Genomic DNA, 24,249 nt, shown 5'->3' with positions numbered 1-24,249 from the left:
GGTCCGCTCCGCCGCCACTCCGGGAGTCGCCAGCCAATCCCGACCGCGCCCGCGCCGCCGTCCCGCCCCGCGGGCTGAGGTGCCGCGAGCGGGGGCCGCCGCCGCCCCCCGCAGCAAAGAGCCGCTCCGGGCCGCTACGTTGGGCGCCTCCGCTCCGGTGCGCCGGCAAGCGCCCAGTACCTTCCTTCCCTCGAACGGGGGTAGCCGAAGAGAAATGCCTTGCCCCATGGCCCGTGTACCAGCAGCACGGACAGCGGCACAAATTCTCATATCACGGTCTCAAAGTCTCTTAGGAAGCGGTAATTGGAGGCGCAGAACCTCGGGTAGAAGACTGTACCGAGTGGCACGAGAAGCATCTGTCCCTCTCACCTTCCTTTTAATTACCTCAGCTTTCACGGGAACCTTCACCTCCCTCTGCCCAATACAAACACGGAGCTGTAACATCAAACACACGCCTGGAGTTAGGCCCACATGGGTACACATTCTCATCTAACTCAGAAGGATGTGAAACGTGCCCTTTGTTCAGAGAGCTCCCACTTCCCACAAGGTAGGAGCTGGAGGTGTTCCCTTCTCTCCTCTGCACAGAAGGTGGGGCTGACACAGTTATGGCTGTACCACCAAACCCCAAGACGCTCGCAAGGGAAAGGCGACAGTTTCTCTGCTCAGCATCATGGAGCAGCAGAGCAGGCAGGGTGCGCAGCAGCACCGCAGAGATGTGGGCTGTCACCCACCTAAAGAACAAAGTCTTTTCAGCGCATGGAAATCACCAACTTCTCTCTTGCTAGCAATGTATATTTGGGAGGCCAAGTTCTACATGTGGAAGCTTTGTTAGAGATGTAGATAGGACACAAGTAGACATCTTGAAGCTCTGAAGGAGGGAACAAAATAAACGGTGGTTTTTTAACCACATAGTTAGAATGAGCTCTTGAGAGAGTTAAAAAAGGAGCTTAATATTGTCATCCAACAAAGAAAATTCCTCCACTCCAGGAGACACTTTCTAGAAAGCCATTCCCTAACACAAGCACTGCTCAGCCTTTCCAGAAGCGGCTCTCATTTTGCAGCTGGCAATCAAAGCAGTGCATACAAGGCAGTGACTGCTTCTAAGCGTTCAGAGACCCGTTGGTGACATCTCCCATTGGCAGGTGCCTCATCAGCACAACTAAGAAACAAAAAATCCCTGTGAAAGGTTTTGTTTGCTTGTTTTCTAACCGGAGCTGCTCACACGGTAAAGTTTCAAATGGGCGCAGCTCATGACAGCAACAGTTAAATAGCTGGAAACAAAGCAATCTATATCTATCGCTGTCAAAGGCGCTCTTTTGCTTTGCTCTCAGAATCCCCCCTGCCCAATGCATGCAAACAAAATCCGCTGTGTTTTCAAGCCTCGCTGAGCAAGAATGCACACAGCTTGTTTTGAACAGCATCCATGAGCAAAGCTATGTGGGAGCCACTTAGTGTTGATGGAATATCTCTGCACACAATATGTCCCGAGGCTAAAACACACACACACACGTTTGTTAGTTTTCCACAAGACCTGCTTCTTGCTGCCTGCCTACACTCGGCTCCATCACACTGAACCAAGTGGTTGAGGCACTCTGCTGCCCGTCCCACTGTTCATTCCCCAGTTCTCTCCAGGCTTATGAGAGATTTCCTCTCCTGCCCTTTGCTCCCCGAACACGTAAAGATTTTTCTTCTTCCATTTATACGATCGCTATAGGGGCAGATGGAGCAGGTCTCTGTAATCATAGCATCCCTGTTTCTCTTTCATCTGCGTTTCCAGAACACCCTTCCAGCTTACTTAATTGCCTCCTTTTTAGCAGGGAACGATCACTGCAGTGGCTTTAACTCACGCGCCACACATCACTTCCTGCAGGCAGAGGCATCGCTTTCCCCCCCGCTTTGTGACACTGTTACCAGGGCTCATTTAGTCTGTTAATACCTCCACAGCTTCCCATCCCACAACGCCTATCCATCTTCTCCCTGTTTCCTCCTGCTCATTTCCTCCACCAGGTTTTTATCCCCCAGCCTATTGCTCTGGACCCCCCCATCCTAGAGCTGACTCCTCCTAGGACACCTTGTCTTCCCTGTTTGGCCCACGGCATTGACAAATCCAAACAGATAACAATGAAAGTACCATGAAGGTCACTGCTGATCCTCACTCTTCCTTCCTTCCAGAGCCCACTTCAGTCACTCCTGCAATAGGCTGGAGGTGAGCTGCTCTTTTTCCAAGTTTATCGCATTGCCGCCCAGTGAACAGCTCACTTGTGCTTACGTGATTCACTGCCCAGAAGTAATCTATAAAGGCACTGACACGTCTGCTCACACACAGCCCAGGGGCTCTGAGATCTGCCCTGAAAGCTGCTCACTGCAGTCACAGCCCTCCACATGTGTATTAGCAGTTAGGCATCAATGTAACAGTGCTGCCCAAAGCAGACACAAGCAGTAACGTTTTTCCAAGAAGCTACCGGTGGTTGGAAAATTCCTTTTTATTTACTCTGAGACAAAAGATGGGACAGCTGCATTTACCTGCTCACACCCATGCATCCTTTGCAGATCTTGACAGCACAGAGTGAGTTTAGAATGGTGGAATCTGTCAAAATTCAAAGAAAAAACTGCTTCAGGGAGAAATGCCTTAGAAAGGTTCCCAGTCACAGTTACTGCACGTGGATTTATCTGCAGTAGCATCTTCGCCCAAATCACACACCTAGCTATGGTACAGACCACGCAGATACTCCACCTCATTAGGCAACAGGTACTTCAGGTTCACCTTACACACTGCTTTTTACACTGCTAACACCAGGATACTGTTTCCTTTTCCATTATTTATTTAGCTATGCATATAATGAAAGAGATAAGTTACAATTCAGATTCAAACAACGGTGGGTGTTAGATTTCAATCACTTTCTGGTAGTGACATAAACGGGGGGCAAAAAATCTCAAAATCAAAGATAGCTAAGCAATAAAACTAATACAAGTCATCTTGCAGAGTCAAAATGTGCATTTTAAGAAACCTAACTGCACCTCTTCAGCATCTGATTGTAAAAACCACTTGAGAGAGCATTGTCTGGGGTTCTTGCAGGTAAATGGGTGTCCATAAAACTCTCAGATCTCTAATACAAACTCCTTAACAATAATGGTAACACTCGATGGTTCACCCAGCGACTTCAGGCCAGACATCAGAAGAGAGCAAGGAGATTTCCTTCTTATTCTTGTAGCTAAACCTCCTTAGGAAAGAAAGAAAAGGCTCAGGCTAAACTAATAGCAGTAAAACGATACGGATAAACCAAGGCTCCAGCAATTCAGGATCCAGTAACTGTGTAACATGAACTCCCAGGGAGCATCACATAGCTAGCAGCCCAGAAAACAACCATGCCTTGTCTAACACTTCAGTGTAACACACAGTTCCAAAACATCTGACTCAAGCCTTTGGGAAATGAACATCATCAGCCACAAACAGAAGCCTCCCGGAGTCCAGCACTGCGTGATGTTCTCAGCCATGTTCAGAAGCTCCTCAGAAACAGCCCCTGTAACTCAGAACTTTTCATAAGCCACCAGAAGCTTGCAGCACAGTCTTGAGACAGAATGAAAAAATCACAATGCATTATTTACTGCATTTTGTTTTTTTTCTAGTTTGCTCAGCTGCTTAGATAGACTACCTAAACCTTTTGGATCAGATTCAGCCACAGCATTTCAAGTTCACAGTGTCTATGATTTGGTGAACTGGATTCTATCTTGGCAGCTATTGCATCTAGGGGTTAAGCATGCCTCACCAGACTACAAAAGTGAATTTACAAGGCCATTTCATAGCAACAAAAGTAATGTAAAATTTGGTGCTTTGTTTATTGCACATCGACTTCCATCTCTAAAAATGCCTTTATTTTCTGGAGTCCTGTGGGCTTGCAAAGTCAGCTAGGGATAGACATGGGCTGGAACGCTTGATATGCTCTAGAATGCTCCAAGCTCAAGTTCCTGAAGGAAAGCTTCAGTCAAGGATGTTCAGAAAGTTCCCCTAGGTTTGCTTTCCGTATGGAATGAAGCCTTGGCACAGTAGAACCTGCAGATATGACATACTGATCTCCGTTGCATTACTAGGAAATTAACCTTCCCACAAGCCACAACTCTTTGCAACACCCCTCCACTCCTCCCCCATTCATCTGCCTATGACATGTCAGAAGAATCCATGTCATGTATTGGAAAAACCCTGCACCACGGTGAATGCACTGATGACAATGAAATGGACACAGGTCAGGGGTGAAAAAGATACAACTAGAATTTTTTCTCTACAGGCTTGTCCACCAAATACAGTATTTTTTATTTTATTTTTACCCCGTTCCCAGTTTGGCTTCCGCCCTTTGAAGTGATTCTGTCCAAAAATTGCCTAAATTTATCAAAACTACAAAAAGCCACTCAGTATTCATGGGGTTCTGCAGCTTTTTATTCTCTCTCCCACGTCAAAGTGCCCCCCTCCACCCCTCTGTCCAACCTATACCTTAGGTTTATACCTTGTAACTGATTCTTCAATGAACTAAAAGCCACAGTTAAAAATTAATTGAAGGGGACCTCTCCAGTAACTCTAGATCCAGACTGGATAGAAAGCTTGCCTTTTTTCCCCCCTGAGCTTACCCTTTTCTGACACGTTCCAGCAGTAACTGCTGATGCAGTCACAGTTATGAAAGTCTACTGCTTTCAGTGAAGCTGCCTACATATCTTAGGTTGGCAGATTCAGCTGTATGTTGTTACTGTTGTAACCAGAGCAAGATGTTACTCTCCCATTTGTCTTTCCTCTGCATTAATTAAAAAAAAAAAAAAATCACAAAAGATAACGGGTGCCATTTTATACAAATATCTTAAAGTGTGCTATCAATTTTATCCAGTTTTATAGCATCAAAAGTGTAATATTCAACAGTATTGTTTTTCTAACAGCTGAAACTTGTGAGAAGTTCACCCACATTATCATACAGAAAATCATTTGTGCACCGTTTATGCATTTTGGAATGTAAAACTGGGGAGGAATTAATGGACAACTGTTATACTATTGTTTCAAAACATTTAGACATCAAAAAAGAGCATAACTGAGACTGTAACCAAACATCACACCATTTTCAATCTAGTATTTGTTCACTTCTCATAAAGAAAGCACCAGAAGTAACACTTAACACTGCACTACTGCTTGCTGAATTCTCCAGCCCCAGTGCAAAGAGGAGAAGTGCTGATAGCCAACTGAGGAGTCATCAAAAAGCTTCAAGAACCAGAAACTCCTGAGAAACAACCATGAAAAGAGGAATGTTGGCTGTAAGATCTTTATTTCTTCCATAAAAGAGGAAGGACTACATCATCTAAGCAGAGAGCTTCCAAATTCTACTAAACAGAATGGTTCACATCAGAGCCACTTCTTTTTTTCTTTTTCTTTTTGGAGGGTGGGGCAAATAAATGGCCTTACTCCCAAACAGCAACCACAGAGACAGGCTGTTCAGAACTATTTTGCACCCTTTCAGAAACCAAAGTAAAGGGGAAAACAAAGCAAATCCCCAATTTATTCATATGCTAAGGTGAAAGTATAAAAATGTCAATTATTTAAACACAGTACTTCTCCAAAGGAACGTGCTTGCAGAAACAAAAGCAATGCCTGAGCAATAAGTATCTTTTCAATGCCACTTTCAAAGCTATACAATCTTATCTAGATATGCGAAAGCTAATAATGTCAAAGGACAGAGAAAGCAAGTAGGCAGCCCACCATTCTGTGGCATTAAAAAGTGATTAAATGAAATTCACAAATGGTTTGGTGACATTTCTGATAGACTAATCACACAGCAGTGTTCTAAATAGAAAAACAGACCCATTATCAAAAATATTCCCTTTAAACTTGCATCTCAGAGGAGTACTTTATGTATTTATTGTGTACAGATAATGCCTTCTCACTTGAGATTTAGAACATGGATGAAAAAACATTGTGCTAGCAAGAACTAGCACAAAACCCATTCTCTGCTTTAAGACTCCATGTTTTTGAACCAAGGGAAACTAATTGTTGACCCAGTTTATGAGTCCATCTCAAAATCAGCCAGCACCTTAAAAAGAACAACTGTCTGCTAAATGCCAGTGCTCTACTGCAGACACCACCCGCTCACTTGAAGCAAAACCTAACTATTTTCTGACAGATTGGTTAAAGTTGGACAACGGTGTCTGAGCTGAGAGCTCAAATATGTTACAGAAGCTATACACAGCCAGACGCACTGCTTCTTATTAATACCTTTACGTTCAGTTTCCCCAGCCCAGCCCCGCAGAAACATTGTGGCTACTGCATTATCTGCACTTTTTACGTAGAGACAATAAAGCATTGATCAATACCAATACTTGGCTCATTCTTTAAATTAAAGAAGTCACATTCTCCACGGTAGCTGCTCTGCTTCAGACAGTCACACCGATAAAAACATCCCTGTGTAGCAGATGCTCCCCTGCCCCCTCAGAAAAACAAAAACCAAAAGGCATCATGCTAAACATTTCTTAAGTCTGTCACAAACACACTCAGGACCTTTCTAGCTAAATACAGTGCATAATTAACAGTCATCTTAGAAAGACGCAACCTTTATTTGCCCATTCATTTTAGGCCGTGCTTACCCCATTTTTTCTCAGTATACCAGCTCCGTCACAGAACAGATTTCTCCACAAACAGTTCAGTCGAAAAGAATTCTAAGATGCTGATCAGCCACAATGGAGCTGCATCGTACAACACAGTTCTAAGGAAATCCTGAATTCGATGCGTGGAGTTTTGATACTTGAAAAACATACTGATGTCGTATACAGAAACAGGCATTCACTGCCTTTTCAAACATTTTCAACTGTAAACTCATCTATTTTCACAATCAGAACATTTTTGTCTGAAAAGTTTATTTTAGTTTTCTGAACACTGTAAAGCAACTGTGCTTTTGATGTTACACGAGTGTCCAGATAGGATTAACAAAAATTAAAATGTTCTAAATTACAAATTTAATTCCTGTAAGAGCTTGACAAAGGAAAGAACAGAAAAGCATGACATACACACATCGTGAAGAAAACCCAACTTTTCATGCAATGGCAGGCAAGATGTAAAAAGCCACCCAAATTCACACGTTTTTACACCGAATCATCAGAAAAGTACTCTGTAGTAAATCTGTACATCCAAATACATTTGGGATCTACACCTAAGTTACATTATTTAATGTTATATACACTTATTACCCCCTGTATAATGTCTAAAGGAAAATCTTCATTCAAACCCCCCCAAAAAAAGCAAGAATAATTTGGGAAAAAAAAAAAAAAAAAAAAAAAAAAAAAGGAGAATCACTTTAGACATTCAGTTAAAATGTTGGTTTTGTTTTAATCTAGACCTCAGAGTGTTTATTAAAAAACAAACAATCCTCTTCATTTAACATTTTGCTTTCTAACTGTACAGTAAATTGCATTGCAGAGAACACATCTGTCTTCAAACTCTATTTTCTTTGGATGGATTTAAGATATAGCTGGATATTACCTTAAAGATAAATAAAGGGAAGTTGGTCCAACTAGAATGAGAGCTGATATATTACATGCATGTGGGTTTTTTAATATATTTTTAAATTATTTTTAAACGAATGTAGGGTAGAGTCGATAACGCAAATAAACCAAAAAGCACCTGGATTCAAAATATAAAACATACCTCCTATCCTGGCAATGGCAGTAAAAATCAGAAAAGTAATCTTTCTGGAACAGCATTTTTCCATAAGTTAGAAATGTTAGGTACCAGGAAGACTACTGATCAAGGAGTTTTAGCAGCCAAGCTTCCCCCTTTTTATTGAATGGAACAAATGCTTTAAATAAACCGTTTGTCCTCTTCACTGAAGAGAGCTAGTCTATTCATCTTAAATGCGCTGGGGTCTTTTTTGTTTGTTTGTTTTTTGGGAAGATTAGCCACGTACTGTAGTAATGCCTACTGCATATAATCCAAGCATTTGCTGTGAACAGTTGGAGAAAGCAGTCATTAAGAACCTAGGATCAATGAAATAGATGTTACTTTAAGCCATCCACAAAATGGAGACCCATACAGTGCCCAGTGTTAAAACCCAAATCTCTTCTCGCGCTTTTTGTTGTGCAAGTTCATCCCCCTGAAAACAGGAACTGATCCATAGTTCAATTTCCTTATTTCCTTAATCAATTTTCACATTAGTGTAGATTTTTCGAACAAAGGCACTTGTTCCCATGTAACCAATAGCTCCTGCAAAGTAAACAGAAAATGCTGAACGTTAGAGAGCTGATCAAAATAAACCAGAATAAACAGTCACTTAAAATCACTCCCTGCACACAAAATTATTTATCTGCAATAGTTGTTCTCAAACATTCTCTCCAATTATCCACGCTCCCAGCAATCATCTGGCAAGAACTCCCCTAGCCTAGCAAACTAAATCCATTAAGCCATCTTACCAAGAGGCCACGCTCACTTGGCCTCGATAAATATAGTAGCCCCCCTACTGCTGCCAATAACCGGGTCCCTTTTTCTGAACAGAGGGTAAAAAACATACAATCACCCACTCTGCAGGGAAGGTAGATGGGGGGGCAGGTTTTTATTATAAGTTGCATGCCTTCTGGATGAATGTTTTATTGGCAGATGGCTTTTTTCTTCCCACAAGGCACAAATAATAATAGATCCCCATCCCAGGAGTCTTAAACTCCAAGGAGGTCTGTGCAAAGAGATTAAACTAGTAGCAGTTAGTAGTTAAAGGAAATTGCAACCTGTGGTTTTCAAATTAGTAAGAGTCATGAGCAGATTACGCATTGTCACAGCAGTAGTAAAAGAACAGGTCACTGAATCTTTTTTGTTTGGTGGGTTTGTGTTTGTGTTTGTTTTTTTTAAAAAAAAAACATCAGGGCAACAGTTTGTGCCATACCCAAAATACTGAAAAACTGAGCACACTTAGAAACACGAAGAAATACAAATGAGACCCAGACCTTCTCTCAGAAAGAGATTCAGCAACCTACTGGTAAAACTCAGAACCAAGTTTGCCAGACTGAGTAAACACAGATGCCTTACAATATCGGCAGACCACACATTTATTCAGAACCACGACAGTTCTTTAAATTTGGGGGACTTCTCAGATAATTCATGAGTCCAGCCACTAAATTTGCTCGAAACTCTGTTTTTCAAATTCTAAAAGCCCAACATTCATGTAAAATCAAGAAACCTGAATAAAGCAAACCTGATGCATCATTTCTATAACAACTGGAATAATCAGGAGCCTGCAGAGGCAGCCTGTGCTGTTGCGTGATATTTCAAGCAGGGCAAATATGGCAGTCACTCCCTGCCCAGCAAGTGAAGTACTTGTATTACAAGCCTGGACAAAGTAGAGTATCATTAAAATGAATACAGTACACACAAGATCAGGCTGCTGCTCATAAGCATTAAATGCACTGAGAATGCAGCAGAGGGGAGGCCAGGCAGTGATTTGCAGGCATGACATAAGCTTGGAGTTAAACAGAAGCACAAGTGGACTTCTGAAGCCTGTCAATGATACTAATCTGTCTCAGACAGCAAATGGACAAAATAAAGGTACCGAATTCCTGTTCTAAGATTCATCATATTTTGCCTGTTAAAGCGGGCACTGCCAGCAGATCCAATGCCCAGTTCAGTTCCTGAACTCAGACACATTCCAGAACTCGTTGATTGAGAGCCTCTCCAGTGATGCGATGCCAGATACCACAAGGTATTTGGGAGAACGAACAACTCATTCTGCTTCCTTTGGGAATATGTGGATGCAATAGAAGTGAGGAGTAGTAGCAAACAGCAGTCACATGAGACTACAGCTCTCTACTCTATAAGCAAGTCACAACTCACTGTGAACCACAGCAGCTGTATGAGTGAAGTCCCACTAATGACCACGCCTAAGTTCAAGGGTTCAATCTAAAAGCCACTTCACTGGCAGTGAATAAAAGTCGGGGGAGTTGATAAGCAACACCAGACAATTAAGACAAACAATTAAAGAATGTCTTCCTGAGAATAATGCAGGACAGTTAGTTTATGTAAATTAAATAAGAAAAAACAAAACAGTTTCTTTCTTTATTTACCTTCTTATCACCTGATAAGGTGCCCAACTTGCCTACATAGATCTGGCAAGAATAAACTGTAAGCATATTTCAGCAGAACAGCAGGCTTTAAATAAACAGAATTTAAAAGAATCCAAATAGCCAGGAAAAGCAATCAAACATTTATTCCCATCTATTACTTCAAGTCAATTGAGACTTACTACAGTCTGAGCCTTTCTAAGCATCTAAGTTTTTTAGAAAGTCATACAATTATACTTACAGTATTTTTGTGGATGCCAAAGCGTAGTACTGCAAAAGGCTTTTCTATACTGCCTTTTTTTTATTTTTTATTTTTTGAGATCAAACTATTTACTAAGATAGAGAAAAAGAAAAATGAAAGAGAAAGGGAGGCTGACGGACTGCTGGAAAGTCTCCCTCAATTCTCCCTCCCATCTTCTCTGTAGCCTGGTTCCTCAAAGAGGCAAAGAATGTAGTTACTAAGGTATCAACAGTGTGGTTCCCAAAGCTCAGAGATGACTGCAATCTTACATGCACACAAAACATAAGTTTCTCAGCTGCCTATTTTATTATAAGACAAGGCCACACACCACTGCAAAATAAAAACCTTAATCTAACAAACACCACAGCAGGGAAAACAAACAGTAAGCAAGACGCTATTCAGTACAGCTCCATGAGAAGACTCCCATGAGGAGAACTCCCAGCTCCGTTCAGAACTCCCACATGATGTTGTATGGCATGGAATATCCCTTCAGCTACTCTAAGTCAGCTATCTTAATTTTGTTCCCTCCCAGCTCCTTGGGCCCTTAGCTGCAATGTCATCAGCTCGGTACAACACTGCTTAGCAGCAACTATAAACACTGATGTGCTGTCAACATCCCTTTTCTCCTAGAAGCAAAACATAGCATCATACAGACACTCTGGAAAAAACAATTCCAACCCAGCTGAAACAAAGACAGCCATACACTGAGTTGGGGAATCAGTTTTATTCTCTGGCAGTAAGAGGGAAGCACAAGAAGCTCCACAGATTTGGAAGTTCTCATGGGCTCCCTACAGTCCAGTTCCAGAACTTGCAGATGTTCTGCAGAGGACAGAAGACTTCATAGATCAAAGTATCCCACAACTAAGCATCATCGGCAGCACTTAAAAAAAGAGTTGGGTGATACTAGCCTACACACTTAACACTGTGGCTGCCTTGGTTTGAACTAGCTCATCTTATAGCCAACTGTGACACTGAACATGGCCATTTGCACAAGCATCCAAATCACAGCTCTACAAACATCACACAAGAGTTGTACACTACATAGAGAACTGTGCTAGCTTCCTGGACAAATGCTTTTTGACAGGGGACTTCCCCTCCCCCCATGCTGAAAATATGAGTTCTCAGTAAAAAGGAATCTCACAGATTCTCTTACAGCACAGTTGAAAAAGACAAAAAAAAAAAAAAACTCAATAGAGTTATGGAAATTAAATGTAACAGAAGTATTTTCTGATTCTGAAAAAATTCAGATTTTGTCCTAATATTCCACCAAGTACAGTATTACCATAACAGGAAAACATCTGACAAACTGACTCTTCCATGTTTTAAAAAACATTTTAATTACAGGAACTGGTGGGCAAGCTCAGCTTCTGCATCACAGACATTTTAATCAATACCAGCCTGAGCACTTTATAAGAAAAGATTAGAGCTGAAAAGTATTAAGCCTATTAAAGAAAAAAAAAAATGGTTGTGAGACTACCAGAACAGCAGGGAAGTCTTGTAATGTGCCAAGAACCCAATGAGGCAAGATTAGATTTCATGAGAGGAAAGAGATTAAGAGATGATTCTCCTCTTTTTAAAAAGCATTGTGAAATTATCCTCTTGAGATATCAGGAAATGTATACTTTACAGAAAATAGAACTCAACTCCAGTAAGACACCATGGGTCCCAAATATCTAACTCAGTGAAAGCCTTCCACTAGAGTCTAGAGGTCTACTCATTGCTGTGAAGTATTAAATAAGGATCACACATAACGCATAAAAGAACTAAGAAGCACTTTCTTTCTGGGAAAAAAAAAAAAAAAAAAAAGGATAAAAATAAAACTTACAAATAAATATACATGGCTTCATTGGATGACTTCCATGACAAGAACTATTTTCCACTAAACACCTGTTAAAACAGGTATCTTAAAAAGCAATGAAATCCTGCTGAACATGGGAGCACTCTGCATTCTCCTTCATCTCTGAATTTGCCAATACTTATTTTTATAAATGCTGCCCTGATGTCCCAGTCCTTTCTGAACTGTCACCCACACTTAAACACGCCACAGGATATGGAAGGTTCTCATCAGTACTGCAGCACCAATACCTAGCTGCTTGGCAAAGGGCAACGCTAAGAGCTCCAAGGCAAAATATTAACATGGACTCAATCAAACATGGAATTTGCTTGGAAGAAGTCAGTCTGCTCTAAAAACAACCTATTCCTTTTTGTTTGTATTCTTGCCTAATACTGAGTCTTTCAGCTTTGTAGAGGAGCTGAAATTCGCTCCACAATACATAAATACTCTTCTTCAAAATTCGTACATATTCCTGCACCAAAAACACAGATCTAAAGTGAGAGAACATAACAATCTGAAAAATTCTGACTGAAAAATTTCTATATATTTGAAACTTACCACACATTATTCCCAAAGCTGTGCTAAATACTGCCATATAACCAAAGTAAAATGATGTTTGAAACAAGCCATACATCCTGAAAAAGAAAAAATACAAATTTATGGTAGGTACTTTTCCCTGTCTATTGCAATAAACTTCTTTGGCAATCTGATATTCAAGAAAACTGTCACTTACTTTGTCTTGAAAAAGTAGTAGTAAAAGGAGTACATGTAAACATATATCGCAGTTGATGCGGCAGAAAGAAAGCTTGTCCACTGCCTGAAAGAAAACACACACACACACTTATCACACATCTACTGAAAATGCTTCCCAAGAAGATGCACAGTGCACTAAAAATAAAGCATCCTGGTTCTACAGACTTATTTATCAAAATCTACATTTGCTACACATGACAAAAGTTGCTATTTCAAGACCAAGATCAACTGCTGATATCAAATGATCCTTCTTTATATTCATTTGTACCTCAATGTATTTTTTAATGCATATACACATACGTGCCCAGATGCGTGCTCACCAAGAAAGTTCCTCTGTAGAAAGGATCCAAGAACTCACTTTTACTCCCCACAGACAAAATCTGGACATGGGATACTTTGAAAAGACCTGTCAAGACTCTTGATTCTATAAAACTCTCAGCCTGGTCAACTATGCAAACACCACAATACTTACCACCTGTAATCCTCCGCGTTTAGCAGGAAATATGTACAAACGATAGTCACACAAACTGTCACAATGCAGAGGATAACCAGAACCAACATCATAAAGCCATAAACATAGTAGATCTTGTAAGCCCAGAATGAAGTAAAAATGAAATACCTGCAGAGAGTAAACAAAATATGCAGATAATATCGCAATTCGACTTAACTTACTGTTTTTAATCAAATGGGCAAATAGCTGTCAAACTCACATTTCAATAAAAATTGACCCAAAAGGGAGGATTCCACCAAGGCAAACAATAACAGCTGGTTCCATGAACCTGAAAGATATTAAAACCATTTTAGGGACAATAATAATATTTCTAAAAATATAATGTAACATATAAGTAGGTACTTTATAAAGCCCAGAAAATTATTTAAAGACATGCTAACAAGAATTATGTCTCATACCAGTATATTAGAAAGAAGGCACCCCCAGGGATGTTGCATATGGGTAGAACGAGGAGTCATTCTTGGGGAAACATGAAGCAAATGTAAGACCCACACCTATCTACAAGCATAGAGGCACGCATCTAAGCAGCCTTAACAGCTACAGAAAGAATTTCTCTTGACAGGAAGGGCCTAAGCAATCAAACCCCAGAACATTCACCAGCCTTAAATGAAGTAATTAAAACTCAGTGTTGTTGTTGACAACAGATACTGCAAATACCAGAATGAAAATTCCACGGGGTCATCCTTGTATGATTAAGAACCAGTGTTCATTTTAATGCTATACAGTCACCAGCATATGGCCAAAAATTAATACTTACCCACCTACTAAAGTCATCTGTCTAGTACTTGCAGTGATTCCAAACATAGTTGGTAACCAGTGATTTAATTTAGAGCTTCTTTTATTATTTATAGGGAGAGCTGTCTAAACTGACACCATGCAATTATATTATCTTTATGGAAAGCACCTTTTTTTTTTTTGGGTCGTGTCATCCTATCCTGCAAAATCTATCAGATTCCCAAGATGCAGGCCACAGTATAAATCAAATCTAGCATTTGAGCTGCTCAATCCACCACTAACAAGAGATTAAGAATGCTGCACTTGCTGGATATTGTAAGTGTACACGTTTCAGTGCCCCCTTCACACTGTGTTCCTCTGAACAGGAAAAGCAAGAAAAATCTATTAAGAAAATCCTCTGAGAATGTTTTCATTTCCATAGCTTGCTGCCTCAATCTCTACGTTAAATTAATAGAAAAAAGTGGCTGCACTCAAGCTTTGCAAAGAAATCCCCGTAAGTCTACTCTTTGAGACCAGGCACTCCTTTACAAATCTTGCAAAAATAATTAAGGCTTATTTGTAATTCAAACAATTTCCTTTGAATATTTTAGGCTCTGTACCATCAACAAAAATACAGAAAAGCACTACAAGCTTTTCCCCACCTTTACCCTGCAGATGTCTCAACTTGAAAGTGGAGACCATTAAACAGAACAGTTCTGCCTCCAAGGCACACTGCATCCTAAACCTGTAAGAGGCATTAACTAAGGAAAACAGGTTTAGTTTCAAGACACCCATATCAGAAATAGGCTGGAACCATCCTTTTTACGTAAGAGACGGGAGAGCATTTCAGGCCAAACATAAACCAGTGATCCAGGACTGTAAAATCTGCTTTATCTATTACCCATTAACTGTGCTTGGTGGTTGCATTCAGAAGAAAGAAGTCATAAAATTTTAGTAAAGGTACTCTTCCATACATAACTCTAATCAGAAAAGTTACTTTAGAAAGTTATAGGGATCATGCCTGATAAGTCACTTTAAACGTACTGAAGCAAATGCATTTAGTTAACATGTATGGGTTTTTTTTTTTACCATTTTTTTTCTGGTATTGGACGAGGCACTGCATTGACACGACATGGAAAATTGGGCTGTCCTGACAGATTGCGGCCAAGAATTGTACCAACAAGGTTCAGTGGAAGAATGACAAAGAAACAAATGCAGCACACTGCCACCTGAAAATGAAAAATAATTAAAAAATAAACATCAAAAAGATGAAAGATAATCAGCCTATTCTGTCTGTCTATACTAGTCACTGCTGCAGAACCATACTCTTGGTTATGAAGCATTAGTTAATATACAACTATTTTATCAAATGAAGTATTTATTCCCTGAGAAACTTCATAATAGATATTATTAAAAAGTGTTAGAGATATTTTCTTACATCAACTATAGAATTACTGCAGATTCTTTAGTTTATTGTTTTCCTCTAAACATTGTATTAATCACTATGGAATTAAACTAAACCTCAATTGTGCTTCATCACTGGGAGCTTCGCCAGCTTCTTTTCACTTTTTGCAGCTATCCCTGGGAGTCAGCCTAGCAAGTTAGGTAGTTGCATACAAATCTACAACAAATACTGTTGGGTACAAGAATTTAAATCCAATCCCCACAAGAACCCTAAACAAGAATTGCAAAACCACATCAGACAGCTACCAATCAAAATATTAGGTCTAATTTTCTCTGCTATCCATCATGCAGGTAATTAAGAACACAGATGGCCAAAGACACAAATGACCACTGATATGTACAAATACTTAGTTTAAAAGCACGATGGCCCTACTTACATACAAAAATTAGGTTTATGCACAATACAAAGTCAAGCTAATGTTCCACATCTTTCCAACGAGGCATCCTCCCTAAAAGCTTACCAGGACAATTTTTCCAATATACATATGTATCTCTACTACTATTCCTGGAAGGTAGTGTATTTTCACCCTCCAATACAGAAAAAATGTTTAGCAACAAGTTAAATACTCACAAACCTTTAGCATAAAATGAACTAGCATTAAACATTTTATTAACTTCTGGGGATGAGGAGTCGTACTACTTCAATACAACAAGTATTAAGTCAGCGACATGAGTTTAAAGTAACATCTGACAAGAGGGAGTGAGTGGGTTATCCCTGTGTTACTGACTTGCACAATACCACTAACCTGGGCCAGATGCAAACAGAAAACACTGCCTATGGTTGCATGGATCAAGATCTTAAAATTCAGAGAAGTGGTACACCAACCAGGCACACTCTCCGTACTGTTTTATACCTCTTTGAGGAGATGTTATTAAAGCATTGCATTATTAGCCACTAAAATGAGAAGCTTCATCAGTAAATAAGGGGAAACTTAGTATTTATACTTGGCAATAATAAAGCAGACATACATTTAGTATCTCCCATTTCTTTCCCATTACTGGAAAAACACAGGTAAGCAAGCACAGTGTCTTAGGTGAGACAATGAGGTCAACTAAGAATGAATTATGGAAGTACATAATTCACTTAATGGATGCAGGCTCTGCACTTGAAATCTGCTCAAAAGAATAAGCAGATGAAAATTTTGAGAGAGAAATGCCAAAAACCAGCTGAGACAAAGAACATCTTGAGTGCTACATTTAATAAAATACTTCAAAAATCCTTTAAACTTAACAGGACAAGAGCACCACTACCACAAAATTAAATAACAGCTAATGGATACAGACCAAAAAGACCCAGCTCGTTTGAGCTGTAGGGTGTAAACAGATATTCCAGAATTAAGGCCTGAAGAGGCTCTAAGGAATTTGAGCTGACCATACCAAAATCATTTCCCCTGAAAGATGCTTTGCACTCTGCCTGCTCAGGGACATGGGGTGCAGAAGGCTGCCTTTGTCTGTGGTTCTCCCCACATTTGGCTATAAGGTGGGCTTCTTCTTGGCACTGGCAAGAGGCTCAGCCAGGGGCACCACAGCAGAGCATCTGTACTACTCATCCAACTACAACTGGCTTTTGCAGGGCAGAGTTATCAAGAGTCTGTAGCTTCATTTCAGTTCTTGAACTCATAAATAAATTCTGAAATGTGGATATCAGTAGAAAGCAAATCCATCTCAGTACTTTACTACAGAAAAACTGTCCAGCAACGGCCTTGAATTTCAGTCTCACTGAAAGAAAACTTACAGGCTTGTGATTTTCCATCTTACAAAACATCTACCATAGAAAATCTGCATGGAAGGAATACGGCCTCAGAGAAGGAAACCAAGGTCTAGCCACTGAGCTCAAGAGATGAGGAAAGGCATCCAGCATCATCACACTCTAGTGATACAACCACAGAGCTGAATGGCTTCAGATCAGGTGAGCAAGGCACAGGCCCAACTTGCTCCTGCTGAGCATGGCTGTTGCGTTTTTTGGGAGACAGACCCACCAACAATTCTGAAATCTAGAAACGATTATCTGCATAGAACGAGCTAAGACAGACCAATGTTCCTTGAATAATGGCTTCCTGCCAACCTGCCCTCAGTACATCTGTAGTTGGCATCCATCCGAAAACCCGAGTGCTTGTGGTTTTGTTATCATATCAGCCAAAACATGACTGACAGTGTTGTAATGTATTTTATTTGGTTAAAAAACAAATGAATTTCGGACTGAACAGCCGGAACCTTTGCTGAAATCTACTGAGCAGTACAATGCACCACTTGTCTTAATGCTTTACTATGTTCTGAGAACACCTGGATTTACAGTGCTTTTTTTTTTTTTTTTTTCCTGGAGCCACTAAGAAGTCTAAAAATTAACTGAGATAATTTTGCAGTGCAAGGGCGGGCAAACAAACTGAGAGAGAAGAGATGACAGCACAGGCTTAGCAATGTCTCCCACTTCCACCTGCCTCTGACAAGCTGCACTAGATGATAAAGACGTGAATATTAAGTCTTCTCAAACAACAGTGCTCCAGTGACAGCAACCTGCTGTTCTTAGAAAGCTGATCAGCAAAACCAGTGTTGTTTACAATCAACACACACCACTCATCTCAGTAGCATCTTCTCTCTCACTTTCACCTCACTGCCTGACCTCAAGGTAGCCTACCTGTGTAGACTGATGCTAGCTGAAAATTACTTTCTTCATTCTTGACATTCTTTGGACATGACAAATGGCCAGAAATAGCTTTTTTTAGCTTCTGACACCCTATTTATTTCAGATCTGAGGTGAAAACACTGCCTCCTCCCAAGACGAACACGTTCTGCCTACTGCCGCAAATTACCATGGCAGTTACAATGCAGGCTAGGCAATTCTTAAACCCAGAGAGTTTAAACCCAAATCTGAAACAAATAGAGTTTGTGTGGGGGTAAAACCAGCTCTTCAGTGAAAAAAGAAAAAAAAAGACAGGCAAAGTTAAGAGGAAAAAGAAAGATTTCTGCCTTGAAGGTTTCAAAGAATGGAATTACAATACACTACAATAGTAAAAGCAGCTCAGGCCCTTAATGGCCTCTGTTTTATCGTCACAGTGAGAAGGAATGAAGGCAGGATCAATGGAAGCACCTCTCCAGAGGAACCAGTAATTTTACCCATTTTTTTAAATTTTAGTAAGAAGCAATAATAGCAGTTGTGCAACAGGCAGAGATGCAAGAATTACATCGTAATGAGTCCTTTAAGAGATTCATTCAGCAGTGTTCACCATCACTTCAGAAAACAAATTACGTAAACAGCAGATCTACTACAACTGAAAAAACAGTAGTTCATAAAAAAAAAAAAGCACACACTCTCCATAATTCACTTAAACACAAGCAAATTACATGAGTTTCTCTATCAAGACATTGCATTATAACATACTTATTTCAGCTATTGCATTTTTGTTACATACCTTCTTCACACCTGTGATTTAGTGCACAGACTGTAGTTGTCACAGGAGAAACCATCAACCTCACCACTCTTGTGTTGTTTCACCACACCTTTTCTTTGTTTGTTTTAAGAGGGAAAGAATATTTACTGCCCTTGACTGAAGGCACAGAATTCGCTTCTCCTTATTTGAAAGGAAACATTGTTGAGGGGGAAATAATTTATGTTTGAGTACCATGTGTTTCATATTTTCTGACAACTGTAGATTAAACTTCATTCAAAGGTGATAATTAAAATTTTTATGGGCATATCTAATATTAAACAGCAACTGGCAGGCTGTGGTGCCTTGACTGCTTAATGCACAAGGGAGAAAAGCAATAAAAATTAACTGTCAAGGCAGCAGCTTGATCTTTCCTGTCACCTACCAAAACTGCACCCTTAGACAGCGTGAAACCTTCCCCCAGTAGAGGTAATGAATCCGTACAGTGAAAGTTTTCTACATGGAATTGGACAAAATGTCACACACAGCAAGAAAAGAAGGCTTCAAAATAAATTGTCTTTAATTTTCTAACAATTGAATTGTTAATCTAGGGTGTTACTTTGGGTAATAAACAGAACTGTTAAAAAAATCAGCCAAAAGCATTAAGCTGAGTCAATTTCAAGACAAAAGCTGTTTTTGACCAAGGACTCCACAGTAATTTTCAAGCAAATGTGAGGGAGTAATCTGCTGAACACATAATAACTAGATTTTTTTCCCTTTTTTTAGGCAAGGTCTGATTCAGCCAGTTCATTTCCTGATCTGGCTCAATGGATGAAAATCTGTGGTGCTAACACATTCACCTCTTTCAGTGGCAACCAACACTTACTTCACCTTATAGCAGTCAGGGATGGCTGTAGCCTGGATTAAGCTATCTGTCATAGGAAGTACTTCTTTCCAATTTCAACAAAGAATAAAGACTGCAAACAGTAGTTTCCTGATCGCAAGATAAGTACTTTATGAATAACCTAATATAATTAGATCATTAAAAATGCACACTAGAAATGAAAGCCATACAGGAATCTACTGTCCAAACAAAACAAAAATGGTACAACCTAAATAGTTCAAGCTGCTTGGATTCTGCAGTCAGAATATTACATTAGTCATACAAGTCTTAATGGGAACCTTTAAATTACGTATTACATGCACAACAGGGTAAGCAGTCACAGCTTAAGAAATGTCAGAATTAAGGAGGTTCTACCATGGCATACTCTAGAAATTCAGCATTAATTGGTATTTTTGCAAAGAATTATTATAATACTCCTTCAAAAACTAGAGAGTTCACTTCATTTGCTATTACTAAAATTATTTCTAGTTGCTCTATTTTCCATTTATAATTCAAACATGACAAAATAGAATGATTAATACACTGGAAAGACTCAAAAATCAATGGAAGTTCAGCTAAGGCGTACAACAGCTTCAGAAGAAATCCACATTCAATAGTAATGAAATTCTACAAATAAACACAAACTGAAAACAACTTTGGGCTCCAAAAGAACAAAGAGTAGAACATCACCCAAAGATGAAGAGATGAAAGAAAAAACAGACTTTTACATCTACTTGAAATGCTCAGGGTACTGAAAGCATTAAGCCATCAAGTTTTAAAAAGCTCTCATATCTGAGTAACATCTGCCACATTCTTAGCTGCATTTTGAAGGGAAGGGCAACTGAAGGATGTCCCAGTGAAGAAGTTAAGCCTTTGCTGAGGCTCAAGTACTGCACAAAACTTGCCCTAGTATAGCTGCCATGAACATCCAAAAGGGCTAAAGGCAGAGTTCCAACACTGATGAAACACTGCAGAAAATAATTGTGGTTTCCTAGTCCTTGCCACATCTTTGAGGCAATCTCAGACATCAAGAAAAAGATATTCAAGGTGCACAAAGCTTTGATGTTTAAAACAGTTCTAAAACAACAGTCAGGCGTACGATGGTCCTGGAGGGATCGATTATTCCGAGTACTTAAACACAAAATGCTGAGAAGCAGATAGCAGGTAGATCAAAGATGCAGAAACTGCGTGTCAACTTGCTTATCTTGGTTTTGACAGCATCAGCTGCCCTTGCCTAGAGTTAACAGAAAAAATCTGTCTGGAAGAAGGAATTAAGGTGCAGAGAAGTGAAGCTTGCAGTTCATTTGCAAGTAGCAATGCAAAACAGGGCAAATCACAGGATGTCATATTAAAGCACAGTCTTTTAGCAACCTTTTAGCCCAGAAATTCTTTTCAGAAATTCAGTTTTGGCTTTTTCCACTTTTACAGCACTGAAGGATAAATGGTTAATTCTTACCAGAAACTTTAAATCAAAGAGGATAGCCTCAACATACCCCAGGGTAGGTACATCATTTCCGAGTTTTGAGTGTATTCAGCTGACAGATTTTAATTCCACAAAACAGAAGCAGCAACAAGTTTACATTAGAGAATTATGGAAGATTCTCTACATTAAAAACAAAGGTGACAAGATGCAAAGGTATCTTATCCATGTATCTAGACAGCTTCCCAGGGACCTCAGACCCCAGCATAATACAGTAATTTCAAACAGTTTTCACGGCCTTTCACAACCAGCTCCATTAGTTAATTTGAATTCATTAGAGCGTTGATGATTCTGATGAAGTTTCCAATTCATAACCCGCTCCTACTAAAAGTCCCCTAACTCCACTGAAGTTTTATTACCAGTCATAACGATTCAAACACGCTCATAAAACCTTGAGACTGTTAAAATCACTATGTATAAAGAGCCCTAACATCCCTGATTAAGTGACCCCTAAAGATTTATATTCCCATCTGCTTTTGCACGTCCATGTTTCCATGATCTTAAAATACACGTCAGCTGAACAGATTTACAAGACAAACTTCAGCGCAGGTGGAATTCCCTTTCCTCAGCATTTCTGAGTTCCAACTGGGAATACACAGTGAGAAATCTGATATCATAAATGCTTGCTCAGCAGTAAAATACATCCCCTTTGCACATGTCAAAGATCAACGTTATAAAACTTTCTGACAATACTGTACATGACTGTAAGCTTAGGAAAGAAAAAACACTACAATATCCCTTTGGGGCACACACTGATTAATACAAACATAATCAAAGAAAATTTTAGTCTATCTTCTTCAAGAAGAAAATCAGAAAAACTAAATGAACCATTTATAAACACGTTTAACTTGATTTTGTACTTAGTTTTGTAACAATTAATCAATGCAAAAAGTTGGTAATTTGGTGGACATTGTAAATACCTCTTATAAAGAACTATAATCAGCACAAACATAAGAAGTAATTACTATTCTATAGGAAAAAGTTATTAAAAGCCTTTGCCTGGAACTGAGAATTGTCTCTCTCATTTTAATTACCATTTATGATTTCTACCACATTCATTATTTAACAATGTGCTCTTCAGAAATATTTCCAGTCACATATTGAGTTTGATTATAACTCTAATATTACAATTTATATGATAAAAATTGTGTTAATAAGCTACATTTTGCAACAGACAAACTAAGAAGAAATCCATAGCTACTCAAATCTCTCTGATCGAACAATTCACTAAATCTGGTGCAAAAAGAAGGGAACTATGACAAATGTTACATATTATGATTTGCTACAGATCCTACAAAGATAACAAGTCTTCCCTTCAGTATTTCTTGAAGAACTGCTGCATAAAATTTTAAAAAGCTATTTTGTAGCACTTTAAAAAGTTCTCCTCTGAAATAACACCCCTTGTAAGATCAAAAAGAAATTCTGCTGAAGTGCCAAGTTATTATTTCCTATTTTGTATTCACAGGGTTATTTCAGGTTACTTGAAAGGGCCAACAATAGCACACAAAAAAACCCCTCACAAAAGCCATGAGAAACAAGAAAAGTTACACTGATTAAATACTGAAGTAATCCAGCAAGCATTGTTCTCCAAGTGACACGGTTAACACACAGTCACAAGACCATAACTGGATACTAAATACCTATTCAGAAAGTAAAAACAGTGATTCTTTTTTTCAAACCCAGATCTCCTCAGGACTTCTTGTCTCAAATTTTAAAGCTTTTTTTTTTTTTTTTCCTGCTTGACTACAGTAATTTGGAGTGGTTTTCACTTGGATTCCTTTTGGATTATGTTTAAGTTTATAAACAGTTGGCATTTGTCATCCAGTTGAACATTCAAGTCGCTGACTTCATGTGTTGTACAGGATTATTACAGAATGAAGATCAAGCACAAAGCAGAAGGGACATTTTAAGAAGAGAGAGGCCTGCTGCTGGAAATCAGCATCTGTTATGATTAAAGGCAATTATACTTGAAGCACATTAAAACTTCCCAGTTTAAATTTGTAACTAAAAAGCTGAAACCATGACTCACAACCGTATTTTGATTAAAAGGTAGTTCTCCCATGTCTACAGTGGTTTTTAAACTCTCCACTAAAATGACTCACCATGGTTCCAAATGGTATAGCTCTTGAAGCATGGTAGTAGATGGCAATGAAGTTAATGAAGAAGGCAGTTCCACACACCATTGCTGGAATAAGGAAAGCTCCAATGAACATCTGTTTTATCCATCGCCTTCCTGTAAGAAGGAACATTCCAATGGAATCTGTTTAGAAAGTTCCTTAAGAAACACCAGTAAGCTCTCCAGAATTTAGATATTTGATTTCTTCTCCAAAAAAAAGATGAAAGAGATAAGTAACAACGAACTGCAAGGATACAAGAGCCAAGAGCCAACTACCCTTTTTATTTGGCTTCTGGAAACTTCTATGAGATGGTACATTAATCAATTTACTAGGCCACGTGAAAAGAAAAACAGACGTGGTGTGAGCACGTTCTGGCTGAAAAACAGCATGCACTGACAAAGATGGCCAAAGAAACTGGGGTATAAAACATCAGCACATACCTAGGCTACAGACGGGCAGTGCCAGAGATTGTAGAGCTGGCTCCACTGCAAAGCCTGCTCACATCCTGGGGTTATGGCTACACCACATGAGAACTCTGCTCTGGAGCCAGCTCAGCAGTACAGCCATCTTCAGGCAGCACCTGCTCCGGGTTGTCTCAACCCAACTAAGCTGAATTCATGCATTCAGGATGCATTAAACAACTAGCTAACGCAGGTGTAAAGCAAAATATACAGCAAAACAGAATTCAGTAGCAGTAAAGTTAGAAGGAAAGATATTATTTAGAAAGGATTCCTAAACACCACACGTAAGGGCAAAAACAACATTTGCTACCAAGTATTACTGTATACATTCCCTTAGGAGCTTCAAAACAAAGCTTCTCTT

General features: G+C 39.4%; 1 protein-coding gene across 1 annotated transcript in view; it reads right to left on the bottom strand.

Annotated features, from left to right (window-relative positions):
* Nucleotides 1-6,865: 6,865 nt before the first annotated feature.
* Nucleotides 6,866-24,249, bottom strand: part of TM9SF3 (transmembrane 9 superfamily member 3) — a 42,996-nt gene continuing 25,612 nt past the window's right edge. The window contains exons 9-15 of the mRNA XM_042817956.1: nucleotides 23,413-23,543; nucleotides 15,208-15,347; nucleotides 13,604-13,672; nucleotides 13,366-13,512; nucleotides 12,874-12,957; nucleotides 12,699-12,775; nucleotides 6,866-8,224 (exon numbers count right to left, since the gene is read on the bottom strand). Of these exons, the coding sequence (XP_042673890.1) occupies nucleotides 8,157-8,224; nucleotides 12,699-12,775; nucleotides 12,874-12,957; nucleotides 13,366-13,512; nucleotides 13,604-13,672; nucleotides 15,208-15,347; nucleotides 23,413-23,543 (716 nt within the window). The 3' untranslated portion in view covers nucleotides 6,866-8,156. The remainder of the gene's footprint in view (nucleotides 8,225-12,698; nucleotides 12,776-12,873; nucleotides 12,958-13,365; nucleotides 13,513-13,603; nucleotides 13,673-15,207; nucleotides 15,348-23,412; nucleotides 23,544-24,249) is intronic.

The sequence above is a fragment of the Centrocercus urophasianus genome, unplaced genomic scaffold (assembly GCF_019232065.1).
Source record: "Centrocercus urophasianus isolate 14NV4802_14NV808 unplaced genomic scaffold, USGS_Curo_1.0 seq_17, whole genome shotgun sequence".
Classification (NCBI taxonomy): domain Eukaryota; kingdom Metazoa; phylum Chordata; class Aves; order Galliformes; family Phasianidae; genus Centrocercus; species Centrocercus urophasianus.
Note: the sequence above shows the minus strand (reverse complement) of the source record. Positions and strands in the feature narration are given on the sequence as shown.